The sequence below is a fragment of the Perognathus longimembris genome, chromosome 3 (genome assembly GCF_023159225.1).
Source record: "Perognathus longimembris pacificus isolate PPM17 chromosome 3, ASM2315922v1, whole genome shotgun sequence".
Classification (NCBI taxonomy): Eukaryota; Metazoa; Chordata; class Mammalia; order Rodentia; family Heteromyidae; genus Perognathus; species Perognathus longimembris.
In genome coordinates, this window is record NC_063163.1 from 46056249 (window position 1) to 46081970 (window position 25722).

Genomic DNA, 25722 nt, shown 5'->3' on the forward strand with positions numbered 1-25722 from the left:
ATTGTCTACTCAAATCATTTACAAGTATAAAAATAACCTTAGTTTTATTATTTGAATTTTTAAATTGGTGATGGAATATTAATTTCTGTGTTTATTAAAAGGAAAAGGCATCCAAGAAACTTCAGTTTTTAATGGAAATCAGGGAAAACTAAATTATCTCAGTGAAAGATAGCAGATATTACTTCCTTTGGAGTAAATACAACGTTTATTTAACATATTTTTGCTTGATACTTACCTGACAGAACATTTTGAAATTTACTGGAGTTAGGCTACTTTATTTTGACTTAAAACTTGGATGGAGCCATGTTGGTGGTTGACACTTGTGGTCTCAGCACTCAGAAGGCTGAGGTGGGACAATATCTTGAGTTTAAGACCAGCCTGGGCAATAGAGGAAGATCTTGTCTGGGAGAAAAACTGACCACTTCTAAGTCATTGTAATTTTGTTGATGTTACTCAAGACTGGCAGAGTGCATAGAATGTTTGATTTAATTGAAAAATGCTTTGGTGTGAGACAATAGAAGTCCTCAATGTAGGTACACTTTGTACAACAAAACATAGGTTGAGTACTACAAATCTGTTATTATCCTAAGACAAATAGCTAAATGAAACCCTTGTTCTTGGATCAAATCTGCTTTATGCAGATTTATGGGCATCTATGGGAGTATATTAATCATTGGAGGCTCTTATTGAAAGCCCCCTTATTATGGAATCCTGACATTTAATTTCATCACAATGCCTTTAACACATCAAGTTTTATTCTCAGAAGCTCTGTTGTTTATTTAGTTTCAAAGTTCCAACAAGAACATCTCATCAGGAAGATTAGTGTCTCCTGCCAAGTAATACCTTTAGCATTGTAAAGCAGTCGGGGTGATTGAAATCCAGGGCTTAACCTTCAGTGAAACTTGTGTTTATTTGAGCAAAGTTCAAACAGTCAGCAAAGGACAGAAAATAAATTAGTCATAAATGAAAGAATTACAGGTATAAATAATGGATTAAGAAACTTCCCCCAAGTAGAGTATTTTAAGAATGCTTCTCAGCTACACTTTTTTTTGTTGTTGTTGCTTTGAAAGCAAGGGCAGTGGTCTGTTTTATAACAGTTGTTGGGTAACAGTATTAGAAATACAAGTAGCCACTTTTTCTTTAATCTGTTTTTGACTTGCTGAGGTTGATGTTGGTCTCATGAGTCTCCTTTGTCTAGGATCTATATCTCTTGAGCTTTTTTCACTCTTCAAATTGTATAGTGATTATATAACCACCCATCCTGGAGCTTCTCTTTGTTTTGGTTTTCTAAAGTTAAAGGTGAAGACCCACCGTAAATTTAAAAGTATTTACATTTTTAAAATGCTCAAATATTCTAAAAGTGATTAAATTATAAAAGTGAGACTATGATAGGATAAGAGAGTTTAAAGTTCTGCTACTAATATAAGAGTGAGCAGAAGATATATGTAGCTCAATGATAGAGCTGAGTGTTTGTCTAGCATGTATGAGAACCTAGGCTCCATTCCTAGCACAAAACAACCAGAAAGAAACACTGCCAACATTAATATAACAGAATAAGAGGGTCCACTCCCCATAGATTTGTACAGATTTCTCTTGACCTTGCCAGCACGCTATGTTGTCACCAGTCTGAGATAGAAAAGGTAGATGTCAGAAAGTATAAAAAAAATTCTGTATTATTTTCTTTTGAACCTTGTCCTATTCTTACACTCCCCTCCACCCTTGGTACATTTTAATAAAAAAGTTGAGAAAATAGAATATTGGGAGGTAACATCAGTACCCATGAATTAGAGTAAGGGCAGTCTCAAGCCAAATCCATATAACATGAAATATGTGGGAGGCTTGAACAAATGGGGGTCATCCCACATAGTTGATGCAATTATCCTTTCTCATAGGAAACAGCTAAAGGGCTGTAGGAATGGGGAAAATAAGTATATCTTCAGATTCCTCACATGCTATGTCTATTTAATCTAGAGCTTACAGTTCAGTTTTGAAGGAGGAATTCAGTAGGAGGACATTGAACTGTGAATGGATAGTTGTGGCCAGCTACTACAGTCTTTGAAGAAAGACTGGGGTGGGAGAATAAAATAGAACAGTTGCACAACCAGTTCACCCATGAACAAGACCAATCCCCCTCCCTTTCTCTCTTTCTCTCTCTCTCTCTCTTTTGTGGTCCTGGGGCTTGAACTCAGGGTCTGGGTACTGCCCCTGAGCCTCTTTGTGCTCAAGACTAGTGCTCTACCACTTGAGCCACAGCACCAATTCTGTTTTTTTCTTTCTGAGTAATTTATTGGAAATGAGAGTCTCATGGGCTTTTCTTTTCTTTTTTTCTCTCTCTTTTTTTTTCTTATTTATTGCCAAAGTGATGTACAGAGAGGTTACAGTTTCATAGGTTAGGCATTGGATACATTTCTTATACTGTTTATTACCTCCTCCCTCATTCCCCTCTTCCCCTCCCCCTATTCCTCTCCCCTCATCTCATGGGCTTTTCTGCCCAGCATGGCTTCTAACCCCAATCCTCAGATAACAGCCTTCTGAGTAGGTAGCTAGGATTATATGTTTGAGCCATGGGCACCCGGCACAATCATTTTTTGCCTTATGAATTAATATTTTTATAGCATTTACAGCAAAATTCTTATTTGTAAAGCATCACATTTTTTTCTTTTTGCCAGTCCTGGGCCTTGAACTCAGGGTCTGAGCACTGTCCCTGGCTTCTCTTTGCTCAAGGCTAGCACTCTGTCACTTGAGCCACAGCGCCACTTCTGGCCATTTTCTGTATATGTGGTGCTGGGGAATTGAACCCAGGGCTTCATGTATAAGAGGCGAGCACTCTTGCCACTAGGCCATATTCCCAGCCCAAAAGCATCACATTTTTGAAGCACAGTTGCAACTATTATACTTAAGTTCTGTTTTATTTGTCTCTCCCCATTCTTTCTGTTAGAAGATTACTTTACTATTTGGTCACTATTACCTTCAATGTGATTGATTATCTTTTCCCTTTGTCCTTTCCTTTGATACTTGTTTTGCCTGGCTAAAAATACTTGCAATTTTGTATCAGTCACAGAACTTGACTTTTAGAGGTAGCTTTTCCAGTACTTTCTGGGAAATTGATGTAAGAAAGATCTCTAGTAATCCTAACTTCTAACCCCAAAGAAAGATTTACTGTAGCAACTCTGGACTGGACTAGAATTCTCTCTGACATACTTCTGACCTCCCTATCCCTGCTAGGTCCTGTGGTAACCAACCCAAGAAATGTTCTGCTGGGAGTGTCACATTAGGAAATAGTTTGAGGAGCATTTTAAGGATAATCTGTCAAAAGCCTGTAAGTGTGTACACACACACATACACGTACACACACACACAGCTTTGCTTGATACTTTCTCATAAACATAAGTTTGCCTGGTGTTCTCTGAAGAGTGATTGCACTTTTGTCGGTACCTAGGAGAGTCTACTGCTTTATAGCTCTGGTTTACCCTTATCCCAGAGTTCAGGCAAATGTGTACAGCAGCAGGAATTCTATTAAAATTTCTTGCAAGTTTCTTTATAAGAAAAATCCTTTGCCTTTCAATTTTAGTAATGTTTCTTCCTCTATATAAAGAGATTTTTTTATCAGGGTAAAATTGAGTCATACAGCTCCCATATGTAGTTAGTGTCACAATTTGTCAATTTCTTAATGGCAATGAAGGTATCTACTATGTCATTATATCACATTCTTGGAACATAGTAAACAATTTAATATTTTTAGTACAAACATAGTAGATGGAGAAAGAACTGAAAAAAAGAATATCAATGTACATTGTACATTTAAAAGTAATGTATGCAGTGTTATAAAAATTTTAATCATGTTCACAGATGGGTGAGATTTCTAAGTATAGCAAAATCATGGAAAAATATACATATACATTTTTTTCAGCTGATTCTGGGGCACAGTGTCTGTGTGGTCCTTGAGCTTCTTTGCTCAAGGCTAATGTTCTACCACTTGAGTTACAATTCCTCTTTCAGTTTTGTTTTGTCTTTTTTCTTTTTGGTGGTTTGCTGGAAATAAGAATCTCAAGGACTTTCCTGCCCATGCTGTTTTCCAACCACAGTCCTCAGATCTCAGCCTCCTGAGATAGGAAAGAGTCACTAGCACCCAGCACAGAGAAAATACTTTTAAATGGGCATGTAAGAAGCAAAATCATAAAGTTGTTTTTGGCTAGTTTGTAGCTCATTGCAACTGGAAACAAGTTTTTGCTTTGCATAAGCATACAAAGCTTATACTTAAATCTTAGTAAGTCATGAATATTTAAAATCAGTTTTTTTTTTTTTTTTTTTTGCCAGTCCTGGGGCTTGGACTCAGGGCCTGAGCACTGTCCCTGGCTTCTTTTTGCTCAAGGCTAGCACTCTGCCACTTGAGCCACAGCGCCACTTCTGGCCATTTTCTGTATATGTGGTGCTGGGGAATCGAACCTAGGGCCTCATGTATATGAGGCAGGCACTCTTGCCACTAGGCCATATCCCCAGCCCTTAAAATCAGTTTTAACAAAAACAATAAAATAAGATGAAAGACCAGTAAAGAAGTAATCCTTGGGCTGGGAATGTGGCTTAGCGGTAGAGTGCTTGCCTTGCATGCATGAAGCTCTGGGTTCGATTCCAGAGCACCACATAAACAGAAAAGGCTGGAAGTGACGCTGTGGCTCATGAGGCAGAGTGCTAGCATTGAGCAAAAAGACGCCAGGGACAGTGCTCAGGCCCTGAATCCAAGCCCCAGGACTGGCAAAAAAAAAAAAAAAAAAAGAAGTAATCCTTTCACATGAATATAATTGTTCATAAGTTTTCCATGCATATTTTTATAGTAAATGTTTTACAGAATTGTGTTAATGATTGATTTTGTTTTCAGCAAGCACACAGTCATTAGGTTTTTATTCTGCATACATAGGAGATTATATAAGTTGACATCTCAGTATTTGTGTAGACATTTTACCAAATAGTTTATAGGCCCAGACTAAATCCTTTGAGTAGTACATTAGATATCATTTGGTGGCTCTTTTAGCAGCGTGTTCTAGGAATCTTGTTTTACTTTGTGGCTAAACTTAACTGGAGTACGTTTTGAGAAGATATCCTGTTTTGTTTGTTTCTATGTTATGATTGAGATTAGAAATTATGCAGTTAAGCAGATCTTTCTGGTGTTGGTTTGCTTCAGGCCCTTTTATAGAGAATGAAAAAATGTTACTGAGTGATCTGTTTATGAAGGGACTATCAGTAGAACTTGAAGTTCTTTTATAATTTCAAGATAATCTAAGATGGGACTAAATGTTTCAGTTACCTCTTTGAACCTTTTCCATTTTTCCCCCCTGCATGACCTTGGTTGAGACATCTGAATAACATAAAGTAGGAATAACAATATTTGATGTTGATTACAATTATGATGATGAATTAGTTTGTAATCTATGGGTAGAGGGAGGCATTTAGAAATTATCCTGGCTCTTTAGAACAACTTTTTCAACACCGAGTAAATTTTCAGAAGATCCCCATTTTTTAAAGACTAAATGGAGGTGAGGGAGTCTGGGAAGCTAATTGCATAGTAAGTAATTGCGGATTACAGGAGGCTTCCCAGCATAGGACTTAATTTGTACAGGCAGATAGTCTTGTGAAACAGAGTCCCAGTCCAGGACTAGATGTACTGACCTACCCAAGTCTTTTTCTTATAATATTTAGTCCTTATGTTCAGTTCTTTTAACTTGGGGAACATCTTCAGTCATTTTCAACCAGCTGCCTCCAGTTTGCTTGCTTCCTATCAATTCTGGATCAAATGCATGTTTCTACACTAGTTTGTGTGTATGTGCCTGTGGAGCCAGGCAGGGTGGGTGCAGATAAGATCTTTCTTTTGGCTGCCTAGTTCAGAAAATATGGGTTAATTTTACTGAAGTAGAGTGGTCATGGACAGCTTACATAGCACAAAGTATTGTGAATCTAGTCAAGCAAATTTAGACTCTGTATTGACAGTATAAGTCATGCCACATACCATAGTTGTTCCATTTGAGAATGTTTTTATTTGTTACATTCATTAAAAGGGGATAACTTTAAAAACTAGGGGTTGATTGTAAAATTGCTGCTTTTATTTTTCAGTGAGTGGGAGTTAAATGAACTATTTGAGGAAATAGTGGGGAAATACGTCCACCCACTTTTAGCTAGTTAGGCACTCCTAAATCAATGAAAGTCATCGTTTTGTTAATTTCATCAACATGTTCATTTCTTTCAGCTCCATGTTCATGCATGTCTTTTAATCCGGAAACAAGAAGACTGTCCATAGGTCTAGACAATGGTACAATCTCAGTAAGTACATGTAAATAAGATTTCTAGTTGAAATACTTCCCTTCCTGTGGAGTATGTATATGCATTGTGATGAGATTTATTTTTTAGTTTTTCAAATGAACAGAATCATTTTCTTGCTACGTAGAAGTTTCAGTGCAGCAGGGAAGAGATTCTGTGTAGGGAAAGCTGTCATCAGCCTACTTACATGCTAACATGGCTCAGTAAGACCTTTCACTAAGACATGGGCGCTAGGCTAGGGGTATAAGGAAGTAAATTCTGAGACTCCATGAATCTGCACTAATGAATGAGAACTATGATCTTGAACTTGCTGCTCTGTGGTACTGAACTTGGATCAGATGATTAGTCACTTTGTAAGCTTCTCTGCAGAATGACAAAACACAGGGGAAATGTTTCTCTTCCATCTGCATGTCTGGTCTTGTCTTTTTTTTTTTTTTTTTGGCCAGTCCTGGGCCTTGGACTCAGGGCTTGAGCACTGTCCCTGGCTTCTTCCCGCTCAAGGCTAGCACTCTGCCACTTGAGCCACAGCGCCGCTTCTGGCCGTTTTCTGTATATGTGGTGCTGGGGAATCGAACCTAGGGCCTCGTGTATCCGAGGCAGGCACTCTTGCCACTAGGCTATATCCCCAGCCCTGGTCTTGTCTTTTATACTCTGTTCTCTTTCTGCTTCTTGTTGTCTTTTCAGTTTCCTTAGCATGAGAATGGAATTCTTTAACTTTGTCTGAAGTTATAAAGAAAACACAGAATCTAGATTTTTGTCTGCAGGGTAAAGGTAGATAAATAATAGACCCTTTGATGATAGATATTGAAGAGCTGAAGTGCCTAGATTTTGAAATTCTTAATCATACTGAATTTTAACTAAAGTATGTTAACTAGTAACAAGTCTGATCTGGTCAGTTATCCAGTGTTGCATTTAATCTTGGGCAGGAGAAGCTCTGATTTTGTGGCTTGTGAATTAAAAGGCCCTCTTCTGAAAAGATGGGCAGTATGCTGTATCTGTAATCTCAATTTTTGGGGAGGCTGAACCTGGAGGATCCTAAGTTCAAGGCCAGCCTGGACAACATAGTGAGACTCTTCTCAAAACTAAACAAATGAACAAAGAATTTAAAAGAAAATGAAGAAAGTCTTACTTTGTCCACACTTTCTCACAGGATGACAATGGGGGATCTCAGGGTGCAAGGAGACTCAGTCCCCAACTCCATTCTATGGGGGTAGTGAGACTATGGGAATTTCCTCCTCCAGAAAAGAGCATCCTTTCAGATCCTTCCCAGTCCTTCTCCTGAGTCTGTTTCTTAAGAGAATAAAACTAGTTGGGGCTGGGGATATGGCCTAGTGGCAAGAGTGCTTGCCTCATATACATGAGGCCCTGGGTTCAATTCCCCAGCACCACATATACAGAAAATGGCCAGAAGTGGCGCTGTGGCTCAAGTGGCAGAGTGCTAGCCTTGAGCAAAAAGAAGCCAGGGACAGTGCTCAGGCCCTGAGTCCAAGCCCCAGGACTGGCCAAAAAAAACCCAAAAAACAAAAAACTAGTGAATGTTCTTTTAGACCTCAGAGGTGCTAAAAGGGTGGGAGCTTGAGGTGAATAGGATGTCCACACAGGTATTCAGGGTCCCTCAGTAGATTGGAGAACAGGAAGAGATGGGATTGGGCTCGTCTCTATGTTTTTACCCTATGATGAGAATTTCATAGAATCCAAGAACCTATAGTTCCAAGTAGCTAAAGGTATATTGGTTAATATTAGATTCAAAAGCTATATTTTGTTTAATAGTCTAACTTGACTTATAATTTTTAAATATGCAGGCCAATAGAATGTGGACCTTCCTTCCAAGTATTGGAAGTGGGCCTGACATTTTTTGATTTTTTTCTTTAAAATGTTTGTTTAATTTTTAGTGGAGATAATAACAATATTGTTATTGACAAATATTCATGATGTTTCTGTTATACCTAATGCATTTAGTAGATCTGTAAATTCATTCTTAAAAGGACAAATTTACGATACGATTTTTGTCTACTTTAAAGAGAGCCATTTTAAAAAGGGAATGTGTGTGTCTGTGTATGACAGTATATGTGTATAGAATAAATTTAGTTTTAAAAGATAAAAGGAGGTAATTGGATTGTTCAGTGAACTGAAATTTTCATTACAAAGGAAATCAAAAAAGATGAGCTGAGATCTGCATATTGCCCAGCAGTTTATAGACTCATGCACATAATATTCACTGTCCCTGGGAAGACTTACATGTATTTACTTCTGGTGGGTTTTTTGCACTTTTGAAATCAATATGGATGGATAATGGGTACTGATCAATTTTTCCTTAAAGGCAAGAAAGGTAAGCAAAGCAAGTTACAGAGAATTCTAGCCTATTTATTGTACAGAAGAACCTTAACCCTTTTTCCTTTGAAATGAAAACTACCAGGAATTAGAGCATCCATCAGGAACAGGCACTCTGTCACTTTTTTCATTATGTTTGTATAGTTTTGAGATGCTGACTGTACCTTACTTTTATCTTCTGAAAAAGATTGAGGACTGTGGCTTATATGAAATACTTTTCTCAAAAGTACCTCTTAATCTTGCTGAGGAAGATGAATTACATATTCTACCTATTCTCATTTGAAGAATTATAAAAGCTCTAAGTTAGGGAAAGATATATTGAAGAAACAGCATGTTTAAGTCTCAAGATTCTCATTAATCATGATAATAACAGGATTGTTACTACAAATAAGTAGAGTCCTGACTATTTTTTTCTGACTGTTTAATACTTTACATTCTAGACATAAAAAATATCTGAATACAGCAAATTTTTAAAATTAAATTTTATTGACAAAGTGATGTGCAGAGGGGGTACAGTTACATAATAGGGTAGTGAGTACATTTCTTGTCATATTTGTTACACCCTCATTTTTCTTTCCCTTCCCTAATTCAGGTAAGCATATATACAATATCCAGTGTACCAAAATCATATACAGTAACCAAGTAGGGTACGCCAAAGGAAATTCACCTAGAACATTAAACGTAATGACAACAATAGAATCCTCCTGTGTCTTTCTCTTGGAGTTCTTTTTGCTTATCCTCATCCTACATAATCACGTGTACATAGCTGTTGAGTTATTGTGATCCACTGATAGGTCTATCCTAGACCTTTTTATGTTTGGTTAGTAGTTGTTTGGTTTAAGATACATAACGTAAAGCCACTGACCCAAACATGTGGAAATAGCATTTGAAAAAAAGTTTGTTATTTTGCAGACCTGGTCTCTACTGTTCCCCCATCCCCCACAACAGTCATATATCAAGGAGACCATGCGCCTTTGTTCTCTGTGTTCTAGGCTTGTCTCGCTCAACATTATTTGTTCAAGTTCTGACCATTTCCCTGTGAATACCAATATTTTATTATTTCTTTTTTTTTTTTTTTTTTTTGGCCAGTCCTGGGGCTTGGACTCAGGGCCTGAGCACTATCCCTGGCTTCTTTTTGCTCAAGGCTAGCACTCTACCACTTGAGCCACAGCGCCACTTCTGGCCATTTTCTGTATATGTGGTGCTGGGGAATCGAACCCAGGGCCTCATGTATATGAGGCAGGCACTCTTGACACTAGGCCATATCCCCAGCCCTCAATATTTTATTATTTCTAATCACTCTCTAGTGAATACAGCAAATTTTGAAAAGAAATAATGGTTAAATATTGTAAAACAATGAATGAAGTAAAAAAGTAAATCTTTATTTCACATTATTTTATTGAACAAAACTACATTGTAGAGTATCTAAAAGACAAACTTATGTTACTGAATAATAAATTAGACATGAATTAGAGATAACAAATATGGACCATTCTTTCTTAAAAATTTGGTAACAAGGGAAGGGAAAATTATGCTAGAACAAAAGAGTGAACAAGAGATAAGAACTGAACTGGGAAGGAATAGAAGCACTTTTGAGACAGAGAAAATTAAATAAAAACATAATTTTGAGATGTAGGGGAGGGATGCATTTACTTTTTTTTTTACATGAAGTAGCAAGTGAGATTGCCTACTGAGAAAAGCAAAAAATGATAAGAATCTTTTTTTCATACTTGTGCTTTTTGCCCTTTCTGTTCCTGTAGCCAAAAATACCCTTCTGCCATCTTGTTCTATAAAGTTCTAATTATCTTCCAAGGATTTGCTCTGATGTTATATTTTTTTCTTTTATTTTTGGCAGATATCTTTTGCATCCCACCAAATCATATAAAGTGCTCAGTTGGATAGCTGTATTATATAGCTTATCTAACCTCTATTTTGTAAAATAGTTCAAAATCTATCTCTGCTGCGAAAGTGTTGAGAGTTAAAGATTTGGCCTTCTTTTTATTCATCCCTTATCCCAGCAGATTTTTATGTGCTTTTTAAAAAATATAAATTGTGGACTCAATGAATAGTCTGTTAAATGTTTATTGTCTAAAGAACTAGCACTATCAAGTATTCAACGAAGTTGGTTGTAACAGGCACTTGCTTAAGTTCTGAGATATCTAACTGAAATTCTATTACTATTCAAAATGTTTTTCAGATAGGGCTGCTTTCTGGGGAAGAAAAGTTATGCTAATATTTTAATTCATGTTGGGTTTTCAGAAAAGTTTTCCATTTTAATATCGAGAAAAAAGTCAGTCAGGTGTGTTAACTGGTATTAATGCTTAAGTAGGACTGTAAAGTTTTCAATTGATAATGCCTCACGTTATTCTAAGCAACCAACAAATACCTAAACGTCAGTTGTATGCAAACAACTATGATAAGTTCCAAAATAGCATGGCTCTTAAGTGGATGATACGGTTGAGAAGACAATGAAAAATGAAGGATGAAATAAGTAGCAAAGTAAACAACATTGAGCATAGCAGTGCATTAATAATATGTGTGATGATAGTCAAGCAATGATGAAAGAAGAGAGATGATGATCAAGGACAGTTCTATACAGTTAAGACATAAGATGTACTTTTGATTAGCTAAAGGCAGGAAGGTAAAATGTAAGGTATTGCAGGCAAAATTTATGGGATGAGAGGAAAGGCATGTCAGTATTTCAAGGGAGAAATATATTTGGTGAAAAATCAATCAATGTGATATTGGGGTATTGTGCAATCCTTGACTGAGAATGAATAATCAGTATTTGGTAAGGGGCTGGGTCCTTAATATGGGAGAACCCCCTACTGAATCTGAAAATTTTCTACTGTAATCTTGTTTTAAAGTATAGCTGTCAGGTAGTTATAGGGATGTATGTATACATACTCATCTTTATGATCATATTTTTTTTTCATCAGAACTGTTGGGTAGCAAGAATTTTTATTGACATCATGCCAAGATAAATTTAAGTCTTTCTAAGACATTGTTCATAGGAATACACATTTTGGTGATAAACTGCCAGTAAACTCAAGGATATGTTAATTAAGTCAAGATAATGTTTACTTGTGAAAGAAGCACGAGGGTAGTTGAGATCAGGAAAAAAGAATGGTTTGGGGCTAACTAGTAGGGTCCAGTTTGTCATCTTGGATGAAGATTACAAGTCTGTTTAATTTATAAGAATTCGTTGCACTATAAGTTTATGTGTTTTATTTTACAATAGAAAGTAAATTCTCACTTGAAAACATAAAATAAATTTAAGTCTTTGGAGAGTTTTGGAATGAGTTCTTAAAATTATGTATATATGCATATGTGTGTTTGTGTGTGTGTGTGTGTGTATTAGGGGAAGTTTGGGAATGGATACAGGATTGATCTATAATGGTTATTACTGTATAAAACACATGTTATTGATCTGTATGGATTTGTTGTTTTGATTCTTCTGATTTCTATACTCTTGTATATATTACTGGTATACAAACAAATGTTATATCAGGCAATGAAAAAAGAATGGTAACTAACCATTTAGTGTATCAGGCACCATATTTTACTTCATTCTTTATTTTCTCCAAGTCATCCAGGGCAAGAAAGTCCATGAGACTCTTACCTCCAATTAGCCACCTAAAACCTGAAAGTGGAGCTGTGGCTTAAAGTGGTAGGGCACTGGCCTTGAACAAAAAAAAAAGCCCTGAATTCAAGCCCCATGACTGAGAAAAGGAAATATGTAAATAAGACAGTGAGCTAGGAATCATTAAATGCATGTGTCCCACCCAAGCTGCTTTCCTTTGTCTTCTTAGGAACCTTGTACCTCAATAATCTCTTTCACTCTGGATACTTCTCATTGCCATTCAGACTTCTGTTTAAAACACAAGACCTCAAACATCACAATTCTCATTGGGCCTTTATCCTTGCACTAACATTCTAACTTTGTTGTCTCCTCACACAGCCTTCTCAAAAGTATTTTCTGAAGTCACCTTTGTTTCCTTCAGACTTTATTTGGAGCACTGCAATCTGGCTTCCAGTGCCCTCAGTCTACTCAAATAACTGGCTCCTAGAAGGATTTGTCTCATTGACATTTTATAGTCTTAATTATATGTGACTACTTTGTAGCCATTAGTACTGTTGACTGTTTCTTTCGGAAATAGTCTTCATTTAGTCTGTACTCCTCATGTTTGACCTCCTTGGAGCATTTAATACTACTCACTGTTTCTGAAGTAGTCTTTATGTACATGTGTAGCATAACACACTACTACTTTTCTCCTTTAATTCTGTCTAATGTCATTACAGGAGTTGTTTAACCAGCTTTGATTCTGTTGATGATTCTCCTCATTTTCTCCTAGGTGCTGGTTTCTTGGCTCTCAAGGCAGTCTAACCCATGTATAACTTCTTTTGCTATGCATATGACAACTCAGTATTTTCATCTCTATGTAGTCTCAGGCCTCAATTTCCTTCTTAGTATTTCTTATTGAATGTCTCAAAAAACTTGAAAGTGGTGCCAAGTGTAAAATCGGAATCTTGTTTCCCTCCAGAAACCCCACATACCTGGTCTTTCTTATTGCTCCCTATGTCAGTGACCGGACCCAATGTCAGTCCTATTGCAAAAGGCAAGGGTGTTTGAAGTCATTTTCCCTCCTTTTCTGTGGACCCTGTCTAGTCCATCACTTTATCGATTTTTATCTCTTTTCCTTCTCTCCTCCTCCTCTTCCTCACTCCCCTCCTTCCTCTTCTTCCTTCTCTTCCTCCTCTCCATTACTCTGCTCCATCATCTTTTCCTTGGGTTCCTTAGTTTCCTCCCACCCCCAAGACCCTCCCATATTAACTCTGCCTTCTCCAGTCTGTTTTCCATATTGGAATTAAGAGTATCTTAATAATACAAGTTTATATCTTTGGCTCTTAGGGCACAGGCCTGGGTGACCCTGCAGATTCTGTCCTATGTCTTTCCTTTATCTTGGCATCCTTTTAGCTTCACAGCCCAGATTCCATGCCTTCTGTTGCTACATTCCCTCTTTTCACAGGACCTTTAATGTTGCTACTTCCTTTTCATCAGTTGTGCTCTCTTATTTTCTTTTCCTGCTAAGCAATATTAATTTTCATTTCCTTGGGAAAGCCTTCCTTGATATCCCAGCAGCTCTGGTTCCTAGATTATATATGTTCTTCACTCTGAGCTCTTGTCTTTTGTAGTGGTTGTCACAGTGCCATTATAATTATTGGTGTAATGATTTGTTTATGCATATAGTCAGGATATGCTCCACAAGGCAAGGACTGTGCCTGCTGGACTCATTTAACATCACTGGCACCAGTAGAATGCTCATCAATTTTCAGTGCTCCCTAAGTATTTATAGAGTGAGTTAATGAGTGAGTAAATGAATGAATATCATCTATTGATTTAACAACAGACAGTGGTTTGGAGCTCAGGCTCTGGTATCAGACTAGTCAAATCACAATCCTCCCCCACAAGCTGTTACAGTTACTTTGCTCTGTCTGTTTCCTTATCTGTAAAATGAGGATAATGCTGACTTTATATAAGGTTTGTGTAAGGATTATCTGACATGGAAAGTTCCAAGAACAGTTTGCATATATCAAATGTTCCATAAGTATTAGCACTGGTCAGTGTCATGTGCATTTTCTGTCAGCAGAATCAAGGAAGCGCCCAGATCTAGTAGAAGCCTCCAAATTAAGTAGGCATTTCTGAGGGGAAGAAACATCTTAGTGGTAGCATAGGATGATTCTACTTATTTTTCTTCTTGAATCGCAAAACACAGTGCTGTTTTTTTTCAGCAAAAGCCTTCCTTACCCAACTTGTTTTCAATCTAATTTTCATACCCTAAGGAAAATTGGCCTTGGAGAGATGTACAGATTACTACTGAATAGGTGATTAGAACAGGCATAGAAAATTTCTCATTACAAGTGACTTCCTTATTCTAGCTGACTGAGAAAATTGAAGGGAAAAAAATTCCCAGACATCCAAGGGTTGTATTTTTTTTTTATTCCTTTAGGAATACAGTTTATTTAGGCTACTGTCCAGAGACAGTAATAGTTCTTTAGTATTTTTCAACAAAATGAATAAAAAAGTTTTTCTTCACCATACATTAAGGAACATTGTATACATAAATGTTTTCCAGATGTTTACTTTGTGTTAATAATCTCACAACATGCCAATTCTCATATCCCTATCATGTTGATTTTAAGGTTCAGAGCCTAAATGAGCTGATGTGGCATTACCATGTTAATCACCTGCTAAGGCACTCCTCTTTCAAGAGAACCTTGACAACACAGTCATGAACCATACCCCCTAGAGAACTATCTGGCATTTACTCTCATGCTGTAAAGCTTCAGAACTCACTAGCACCAAAACATGTAAAGGGAGCACTCACTCTTTCATATCCCATGTGGTTGCTGAGTTGCCATCACCTGGCATTGTGATCTGAGGCAGTCTAGAAGATCATTGCACCCCTGGCTGGCTACAGGGTTTTATTAACAAAGAGGGGAGTGGTATTAGATCTGCCCTGATCCTGGATCAGCTGAACCCAGAAGCTATGGTGACCCACAGTGGTAGAACGACAGTAGTGCTTCTTACTAAGATGTTTGCCCTTCACTGTTTATATACTTCTTCCCCTGCACCAGACCTTCAGTACAGTCTCCACACCCACTCCTGACCCGCTTCACCCCATTATAGATGAGGAGTGACTGTTCTCTCAGTACCAGAGATGCTTTACATTTTCATAAATATGTTTGTGTAATATGGAAAGAAAACTATCAATATTAGACCATAAGCTCATTGGAGAAAATTGCAAAATGACTGCTAATCCTACTGACACAAAGAACCACCCAGCTTTTCCATTGGCAGCAGTTATACAGGTCCAACTGGTTTCCTGAATTGGAGAGAAATCAAAACATTCTCTTTAGGGTAAGCAGAGAAAAAAAGCCAGAAAGTTGCCTTCCAGGGAGATTGAGCAGAGTTGTGGTTGGATATTTAGTATGGTTTTCTAAATTTCCGAGTTCCTCCTAGATTTCTGTCCCAGTTCTTTCTCTTTTGTGGAGCCTTGAGGACATGTTCCTTAGGGTTCTTGCCTATCCTGCCACCCACTGTTTCTTGGTGATCAACCCTGAGCCTCTAGTTCCCAAGACTGCATCCCATTTTTTCTTTTGAGCCTCACATTCCAGCTGCTTTCTTAGCAACCCTACTGGGTGTCTCCAAGATACCTCCAATTTAGTAGATTCTGATTAGAAATAATTCTTTTTTCCTTAAAATATGCTCTTTGTCATCTGTTCCTTTACTAAAAGCATCACTGAGTAGCCCCAACCAGAAGTAGGATCCACATCCTTCCTCAAACTCTGAACTATCTTCAGACTGTATCCCTTTGTCTATGCCTAAGAGTCATTTTGAAATGAGTATTCTTTGAAGGTTTTTCATGGACCATTGAAGTAAGCCCTAGACTGGTCCTGCTCTCTGTGTTCTCTAGTTTTCTCCAGCTTCTTTGCCATCAGATAAACAAAATAGTCACGTAATTATGCTACTCCTCAAGGTATAGAGACTCTTGAAAAGTACTGGAAAGATAAACTTTGGAAATGTGTCCCATGTCTTCAGCCTCATTTCTCAGAACTATCATGTCAGATTTCAAATGTATTGTTTGTTTTACACATCCATGCCTGTGAATATAGAATCCCCAAACAGATAGAAGCCCTCATGGCTGGCCTTCCACTCCTATACCTCCCTGGAACTCTTTTCTTGCCTTTAGGAATTCACCTAAAGGCCCAAGTGAAAAGCTTGTCATATTTCAGGCCAGGGTTAAATGGCTTCTTACAGTACTTAGTTCAAACTGATAATTGCTAGTTTACAAGTATATTTCATTTTCATGATTGTGCATGAAATAAGATGACATACATATGTAGTCTTTAAAATGTCTGATAAATAGGTAAGAGGAATTTAGTGGTATTTCCTTGTTTTCTTTACCTCTTTTAGCCTGAGAATTTTTCAGTAGCATCAATTAGTTGTCCAAGGGGGTTTTATCTTGACATATGTATCTATACATACAATGATCAGACTCACCCCCTCTATCACTTTCTGTCCATTTTTCTTTGTATTTTCACATGTAAAAAGCTTCATTGTTTTATTTGCATACTTACACATAGGTATCTTGCCTATATTCAACCTCCTTTACTCTCTCTGTTCACCTTCCCCTCTCCTACTAGTACTTATGCTTCAAACATGTTTAACCTTCCTAATATTTATTTTTGTTAAAGTGCATATTAATTATTAAAAGAGGCTTCACAATGGTATTTTACATGTCAAACGCCATACTTTCCTAAGAATAATCACAAATAGACAAACATACACACAAAAATCTTGAGTCTATTTACTTAAATGTTTATCTTTTGGGGCTAGCATCTATTTATAAAGAGAAAACATGGGTATTCAGAACTAAAAAATTGTGGACTTACTCCAGAAAGATAGTTAAATATTTTTGAAGGGAGAACGTGGTTAGAAACAGCTTAAAAAAGCCGTACAATCATATGTTTTCTCTTGACCCAAGAAGGAAAGTATTTATTAGTCTTGAGAATTGAGTCATAAGTATTATATTGTTCATATTTTCAGCATAGGTTAGGAAAATTTACAGCTTAGCAGTTGATTTCCATCCTTTTCTGTTTTATTATTTGAAGGTCTACTAATTGTATATGTTTTCATTTAATACTTTGTGGGAAATGTTGAACCCCGTTTGAGAAATCTACTTCTAACTTCCAGGCCTACTATTGATGAACAAATTGTTTAACCCAAATAAAAATATACACTAATAAATATCACACTTGCTATAGACATGTAGTGCATATATATATATATGTACTTATGTATGTATATCTATTGATCTATCTCACCTACTGTGAGGCAATGGGAACAAACTCTACTTGCCTCTCCAAACCTTTCCCTGGAACTATATAAAGAAGCAATAGTTTACATATATTTGAAGATCATAGAGGTGACAGGTAGAATGGGGAAAAGTAAAACTGACTAGGAGAATTGGGACAATGAATGTGGACTAGAAGGAATATATTGCAATTTTTGTTGTTCTATAAAATAAAACTTAAATCTTAATTATCACAAGTATTGACTCCAGCCTCAATGCTAGAAATACTCCAGCATTGAGTCTAAAGTGTTTAGAACAGATCAGATTGAGCATTCTTAATTTCCAAATCCAGAAATTTAAATGTTTCAAAATCTGAAACTTTTGGAGCACAAACATGATACTACTTCCTTATATGATGGATAGTTGCTAGTTTACAAGTATATTTCATTTTCTTAATGGTGCATGAAATAAGATGACATATATATGTAGTCTTAAAAGTGTCTGATAAAGGCTGGGGATATGGCCTAGTGGCAAGAGTGCTTGCCTGGTATACATGAGGCCCTGGGTTCAATTCCCCAGCACCACATATACAGAAAACGGCCAGAAGTGGCGCTGTGGCTCAAGTGGCAGAGTGCTAGCCTTGAGCAAAAAGAAGCCAGGGACAGAGCTCAGGCCCTGAGTCCAAGCCCCAGGACTGGCCAAAAAAAAGTGTCTGATAAATAGCTAAGAGGAATTTAGTGGTATTTCCTTGTTTTCTTTACCTCCTTTAGCCTGAGAATTTTTCAGTAGACACACTAACATTATTGTATAAGATATCCTTTATGCTGTGTATATAAAGTACATATGAAAAATAAGTGAATTTCATGTTCACACTTGGGTCTTTCCCCTAAGTTATCTCATTATGTATAAACAAAAATTCCACCATCCAAAAAGATCTGAAATCCAGAATTCTTCTGGTAACAAGCACTTCACTTTATACTGTGTACTGGGAAAAGTAATAGACACACTGAAGACACGTGTATTAACAAAACAAATCATCATTCTTTCTTAAAATCTACAAAGAAGATAAAATAATCTGATCATAGGTAGCTCTTATTGAATAGATTGTGATCAACAGTATAAAAGAGTTGCAAAGTCTCCTGATGGTAGTTGTGGCAAGGATCAGATAACTGAATATATAGAAGGTGAGTGGGAAGAAGGAGAAGGGATAGTTGACAAAGATAAATCCAGGCCATGCTGTGTTTAGTCACTGTACTTCAATGGCTGCTAATCTGCATCCAGTCAAGGTCCATGGAAGAGCTGTTGATCTATTTCCAGATGTCAGATTTGGCAGGGGTAACAGGACATGATGAGGCATTGGTGATACATGGTACTCCATGCTTATCTTTATTCAGGTGTATTGTAACATACTATATTCTGGGTTTTCTGAAGCCAACAGTGATAAAAGAATTTGCAGTGTAAAATTTGCCATGCATAAAAATTCAATGAGACCTTCTCCTGGGTTTCAGTACCATGCTGAGGGTCCTCTTTGAGGTTTGTCTGAATTAAAAGATCAGTGAATTTAAAGAAAAAGCAATAGGCCCAAATTTTTGGCCTGGGTTGTTGGAACCATTTGAACATCTGACCTTGGGACACGTCCAAGTATCTCTGGATTTCACTTCTTTACTTTCTCCTCTCTCTAAAGAGTGAACCATTTTGCTAAATAATCTCCAAAATTATTTACAAACTCAAAAACTCCAGGAAATACAAAACTTAACTATTAAAGATCCAAATGTTTTTCACCAGCTGCTCATAAGCAGGAATGGTAGTCACCAGCCTTAGCTTTGAGGCTAGGTATGAGGATATCAGCGATATGTAGTCATTTTGTTCTGAATAATTTTCTTGGATGTTTTATTCCATTATTTATGTTAAAAATAAGTATTGACAACTAAATTTTATGCAAACCAATCTCTCAAGTCCTCTGATACATTATAGCAGAACTTCTATTGTATATAAATATTATTTGTTGTTTTGGTGCCAGTCCTGGAACTTGAATTCTTAAGCTTCTTTGTTCAAAGCTAGTGTTCTTCCACTTGAGCCATAGCTCTACTTCTGGCTTTTTGGTGGTTAATTGGAAAGAGTTTCATAGGCTTTCCTGCCCAGGCTGACTTTGAGCCTCTAGTGCCCAGCTATAAATAATAGTTTTTTAGAGTATACAATGTCTTTCACTGTCCATGAAAGATGATGGGTGTATAGAATACTTTAGGGGCTTCCTCTGTATGATATACCACTATACAGACAGGCTTCATAATGGCATTGAGCTAGGTATTCCACATTCATATCATTCTTTGCTCTTCAACCCTTTTCGTTCCATTCTCTTGAGAGAGAGAATGAAAAGCCCACTGGATCTAGTTCCTTGCAGTCAGTACTGAGAAGGAGGCATGGCGTGAAAGCCCAAAACATCGGGGAGCAAAGGTGATGGCAGATTCCATTAAGTTTCCAAGCAACCTAAAAGGGGAACATCCAAATAATAATAATGCTTTCTATGCTGAAAGACCTTGAAGTTGTTGATTTGATATTTTATGTATAAACTTGTGTCTGAGTAGGAATTTGGAGGAAAAAACACCTAGGTGTTACATTCCATCATTGTAACAAGTACCTAAAAGAACCAATTTGAAAGGAGGAAAGGCTTAATTTTACTCATAGTTGCAGAGGCTTCTGTCCATAGTTATGTGGCCTTGATGCTTTGGACCTTGTGACACAGGTCCCCCCACAGTGGCCAGGAAGGGAAAAACAGAAAAGGAAAGGACCAGTTGATGATCCTCTTAAATCCCCTTCCTGTGGTTGCACCTGCACTATCACTGTATCTTATCTGAGTACATTGGAAATTGTATATACTAGTATTAGAACTAGGAAAGTGAAAGGGAATATCAAAATCCAGAGATAAAGGATAAAAGGACAAATGACTACAAAAACAATACTTGCAAAACTGTTTGGTATAAACCAACTGAACAACTCATGGGGGAAGAGGGAAAGGGGGAGAGGCGAGGGGGAATGAAGGAGGAGGTAACAAACAGTATAAGAAATGTACCCAAGGCCTAACGTATGAAACTGTAACCTCTCTGTACATCACTTTGACAATAAATAAGAAAAAAATAAAATAAAATAATTTTTTTTAAAAAAAAGGAAAAGGAAAGGACCAGTCCAAATATCCTCCTCAGGTGCTCATCCTAGTGACCTATTTCCTTCTACTAGTTCCCCCTTCTAAAGGTTCCACACTAGAGGTAAGGCTTTCAACACATGGCTCTTAAGGGTACATTCAAGATTCAAACTGCAGCAATCTGTAAACCTGTTTGTTATATACCCTCCCCCATCAGAGTGGCACATTTACTACAATTGATGAACTCACATCAACACATCACTGTTACTAAAGTCCATAGATTTTGTCAGGTTTCACTCTAGGTGTTATACATTCCATAGGTTTAGATATATGTGTAATGATGTATCTACCACTGTAGTACCATAGAGAAAAACTTCATTCTGCTTTGTGATGGCCTGATAGCAGACATGACTTGTCAGAAAAGTATGCTTGATTGTGAATAGGTAATGTCTCTTATAGAGATTTCAGAAGGGATGCCCTAAACCTATGAAAGATAAAGGCTAGCCAGTGCAACTTCCTTGGCACTGTTTCTCTTCACCCTCTCTTCTTTAGTGACTTGAGTTCCTTGTAACTAAGAGCCCGTGGAAAATCTAGAATAACCCACATATCACAGATTATCAGGATTAGCATAATGTGATTATGACTTGAATTTGATTCTGAACTTCCTGATACTTGGGCAGAAAGGAGACACTGATAATCTTGAAGCTAGATAGTAAGAAAGAAATCAGTTTTAAAGGTAGTAACACTGCTGTCAGACCACCATTGAAAATTTCTTTGTAGGGTCACCAACTGATGTCACCAGAACCAAGACCTCTACAAATCCAGAATGGCTTCCCAGGGCCTGAATCTCAGCATAAGGTTCCAAGTTTGTGATGTGGGGATGCTGTCTTCACAAAACATCCAAGAAAATTCTTCAGTGACCTTGTCACAGAAGAACTTAAGGATGAGTCTAGTTAGGTGAGAAGTTTACAGAATTTTTATTTGATTAAAAGAAAAAGCAGGACAGAAAAACAAACAAACAAAAAAAACCTCAAGCAGAAACAGCACATCCCAGGCTGAGATGTGGACATATGAGAAGCATGCCAAGTCCTCTACATCAGGCACATTTGTAAGTTTCAACTTAGTCTAGAGATGTTTAATTTTCCTCTTTTTTTTTTTGGCCTGTCCTGGGGCTTGGACTCAGGGCCTGAGCACTGTCCCTGGCTTCTTTTTGCTCAAGGCTAGCACTCTGCCACTTGAGCCACAGCGCCACTTCTGGCCGTTTTCTGTATATGTGGTGCTGGGGAATTGAACCCAGGGCCTCATGTATACGAGGCAAGCTCTCTTGCCACTAGGCCATATCCCCAGCCCCTTAATTTTCCTCTTGATAAACATATTCTTCCTGCTAGGTACCTATTAGCCAAATCATTTTGCTTTTGAAAGTTTTTGACATTATCACCCAAGTGAGTCTGAGATGATCTCACAAATTAAAAAGTCCTAATGATATGGGTGCCTGTTTCTTTTGACTTTTATTTGCACTCTGTTGATTAAGTGCCAAACATCTTAAAAAAAACAATTTTCTTGTGATTAGTAAGGTGTTGTACAGAGGGGCTACCATTTCATAAGTCAGGTAATAAGCACATTTCTTCTTTTTTGACAATGCTACCCCAGCCTTTTCTTTTCCCGAATTTGTTCCCCCCATACCTGCCCACCAAGTTACACAGGTCATTTTCCATGTAGTGTATAATGAATAGCATGATTGCATTTGTTAATCTCTAGAAGAAGAAAAAAACAAATTCCAGGAAATGGGATCATGGCTTTTGTTGTTGTTTTGTTATTGTTGTTAATGTCAAGCATCTTGAAGTTAACACTCATCTGGGACATAGAGTAACTACCTCTATCATATATTCTACCTAATTGGGAGAAAGAAATATGTGTTCTCATTATTTACAGTGTTTAATTTTGCCGTGTTAATAATCCTTCTCCAATTTGTATTTCTGTTTTGAAACTGAAGAGATTCCTAGAGACCAAGTCTCAATTGACATGTTTGAGGATATGCCAGGTTTTGTTTAGAAGATGTTTATTTAGGATGGAGAATTATTTCATTAGGAGAAGTTTATGTGCCTTTAACAAGGTCTCTTTTTAGTGCAAGGATGAGTTGAGGTATTTGTCTGGCGCTCTGGGCACATTATTAGTACAAAGTTAAAGCATGGTTTAGCTGCAATAGCCTAATTAGGACAGGGTGCGAAAGAGACTTCAAGTTACATATTTAAACAGAATTTATTGTTTCATTCTTGGCTCTTCACTCATTTTGATTTTTTTAATGTCCTGAATTTTAGGTTTTTTTTGTTCTAATGCCTCAATATCACTAATTTAGTCTGCTTCAATACTGTCCTAACACTGAATTTAAATCAATTACCCTTTTATACATGGAGCTTCTCAAAAAATGTTAAGAATAGAATATTCATGTGATTCAGCAATCACATTACTGGGTATCTATCCAAAGGAATTGAACTCAGGGTCTTGAGATAGCTACACTCTGTGTTTGTTACAGTATTATTCACAACAGCCAAGAGGTAGAGGTGACCATTGTTTCCATCAACAGATGTATTGATAAAGAAAATGTAGGGGCTGGGGATATAGCCTAGTGGCAAGAGTGCCTGCCTCGGATACACGAGGCCCTAGGTTCGATTCCCCAGCACCACATATACAGAAAATGGCCAGAAGCGGCGCTGTGGCTCAAGTGGCAGAGTGCTAGCCTTGAGCGGGAAGAAGCCAGGGACAGTGCTCAGGCCCTGAGTCCAAGGCCCAGGACTGGCCAAAAAAAAAAAGAAAGAAAATGTAGTCTGTGCATACAAAGAAATATTACCTATTTTTAAGGGCTGGGGATATAGCCTAGTGGCAAGAAATATCATAGTAGGAAATCCCATCAGATACTGTAGTCAAGAATGAACCTTCCAGGAATTGATGCTGTGGCTCAATGTGGTAGAGCTAGTGCTCTACCTTGAGTTGAAGAGCTCAGTGGCAGTGCTCAGGCTGAGTTTCAGCCCCACAACTGACCAAAAAAAAAAAAAAAAAAAGAAAAGAAAAAGAAAAAGAAACAGAAGAATGAACCTTCCAGACATTGTGCTAAGTGAAATATGCCCAGTCACAGAGAGAAAAAAAAATTGTGTAAGTACACTCATATGAGATTTCTCAAGTAGAAAAGATTGTTGTGAAGTGGAGGAAAGGGGGGAAGAGGAAGAATTAGAGTTTAATATTACACTTTTATGTTTTCACTACAGAATTATTCACTTCATTCACTTTCAATTGAGACACAAGGTAATAACTTTGACAATATCCTGGAACTTCCTAAAATGGATAGATATTCAAAGTGAGAAACTTAGTATCTGACCTTGCAACTAGGCTTTGCCTGTAGATCAGCTTTGCTTTTATGGAGACATATGCAGAACAAGACAACTCGATCCCCAATCAGAAATATTACGCTTCTGTGTTGATGACACTTTTTATGTGTCTGTTCTCTTCAGGAATGGCTTTGTTTGGGCACAAATACAAGACTATCTCGGAGCTGGAGGATTTTATGTAGCACTTTTTCTAGGTAATTAAACAGATGACATCATTCCCCTTATCATTATATGTAACATTTGCACTCAGTTCTTTTTTTATATGGGGGGGGGGTTGACCTTGCAAATTGGCTTGAAATGCATTCCTTTTTTTGTTGTTATTATAAAGGTGGTGTACACAGGGGTTACAGTTGCATAAGTCACAGAAGAGTACATTTCTTTTTGGACACTGCCACCCTTTTCCTTGCTCTCTCCCAATTTTTCCCTCCTGTCCCCACCCACAAGTTGTATAGTTCATTTTGAGCTTAGTGAGTAATACATTTCTGAGGAAAAACCGTACATAGCAAATTTAACTATAGTTCTATTTTCTTCATAAAATGTAGGCCTATGGTACAGTCAGTTTATATCTTTACACAAACATGACAAAGAATCAGTAGCTAACAACCTAATTTTAGATTCCTAAGTGGTACTGTATTTTAAGACATAAAAGATCATTGGCAAGTTTTCAAACAAAGCAAGAAACTAAAAATTGAGGGTTTTAAAATGTGTAACAAACCATGATTCTACTGGGATTCTTGAGAATATATTTTACTGTTCCATATTTAACAGGTGAAAGGTAAAGAGTGCTTAGAATTGCAATAGCATTTCTTGACCAGTAAGCTCAGACCAGAGAGTAAGGATCACTATAAGAACAGCAAACAGCAATAGAGTGAAGCTCATTGTTTTCTAATTATATTATATAATTGATAATGTATGTATACACTCATATATATATACATATATATATATACACACACACACACACACACACAGAGAAAACTGACCAATAAGTACACACAGCCTACTACGAGGCCTGCTACTTTGACATGTACATGAAGTTGAGATATTTTCATGGTTAACACAGGCTTTAATTTTGCCCTGCATGTCTAAGCCCATTCCTGCAGCCATAATAAAGTGCTGGAGATTAGCTAAGCAGCAGAAATTTATTTCTCACAGTTCTGGGTACTGGAAGTCCAAGATTAAGGACCCCATAGTTTCTGTATCTGATAAAGACCTAGTCTCTGCTTCTAAGATGGTACTTTGAAGTCATATTCTCTAAAGGAACTAAATAGAGAGAATACCTCTACAGATTCTAAAAGAAGATTGCAAGTTTGAAACAGTGGAAATTACAAAGGAAAATACAAAGCTTCTGAAGATTGAGAAAAAAGCTATTTATAAATTAAATAAATTAAATAAAACAACAGTGGTTGGAAGAGGTAAAAGGATGATGTCCTCAATCTATAAGAAACACTAAACTCCTACAGATAGCAGTAAAAGCCCTCAAACAAGTAGTACTAAGGGCTAATAAATATTTTGAAGCCTTAGAAAAATTTAAAGCTGCATTTTTCTCTAGTAGTAATCTTAGAATATAGGTATTAGCTAGAATTGAAAAAAAAGTAGTCCCAATTTTATACTGATAGAGAGATACAAATTGGCACTAATCATTTAGAAAAATATGCTGGTACTATTCATTGGTACTTTGACATTAATTTCATTTCTAGAA

General features: G+C 37.1%; 1 protein-coding gene across 1 annotated transcript in view; it reads left to right on the top strand.

The window, feature by feature from the left end:
* Positions 1–25722, top strand: part of Wdfy2 (WD repeat and FYVE domain containing 2) — a 159424-nt gene that overhangs the window by 84938 nt on the left and 48764 nt on the right. Inside the window, exon 3 of the mRNA XM_048341437.1 lies at positions 6239–6312. Within this exon, the coding sequence (XP_048197394.1) occupies positions 6239–6312 (74 nt within the window). The remainder of the gene's footprint in view (positions 1–6238; positions 6313–25722) is intronic.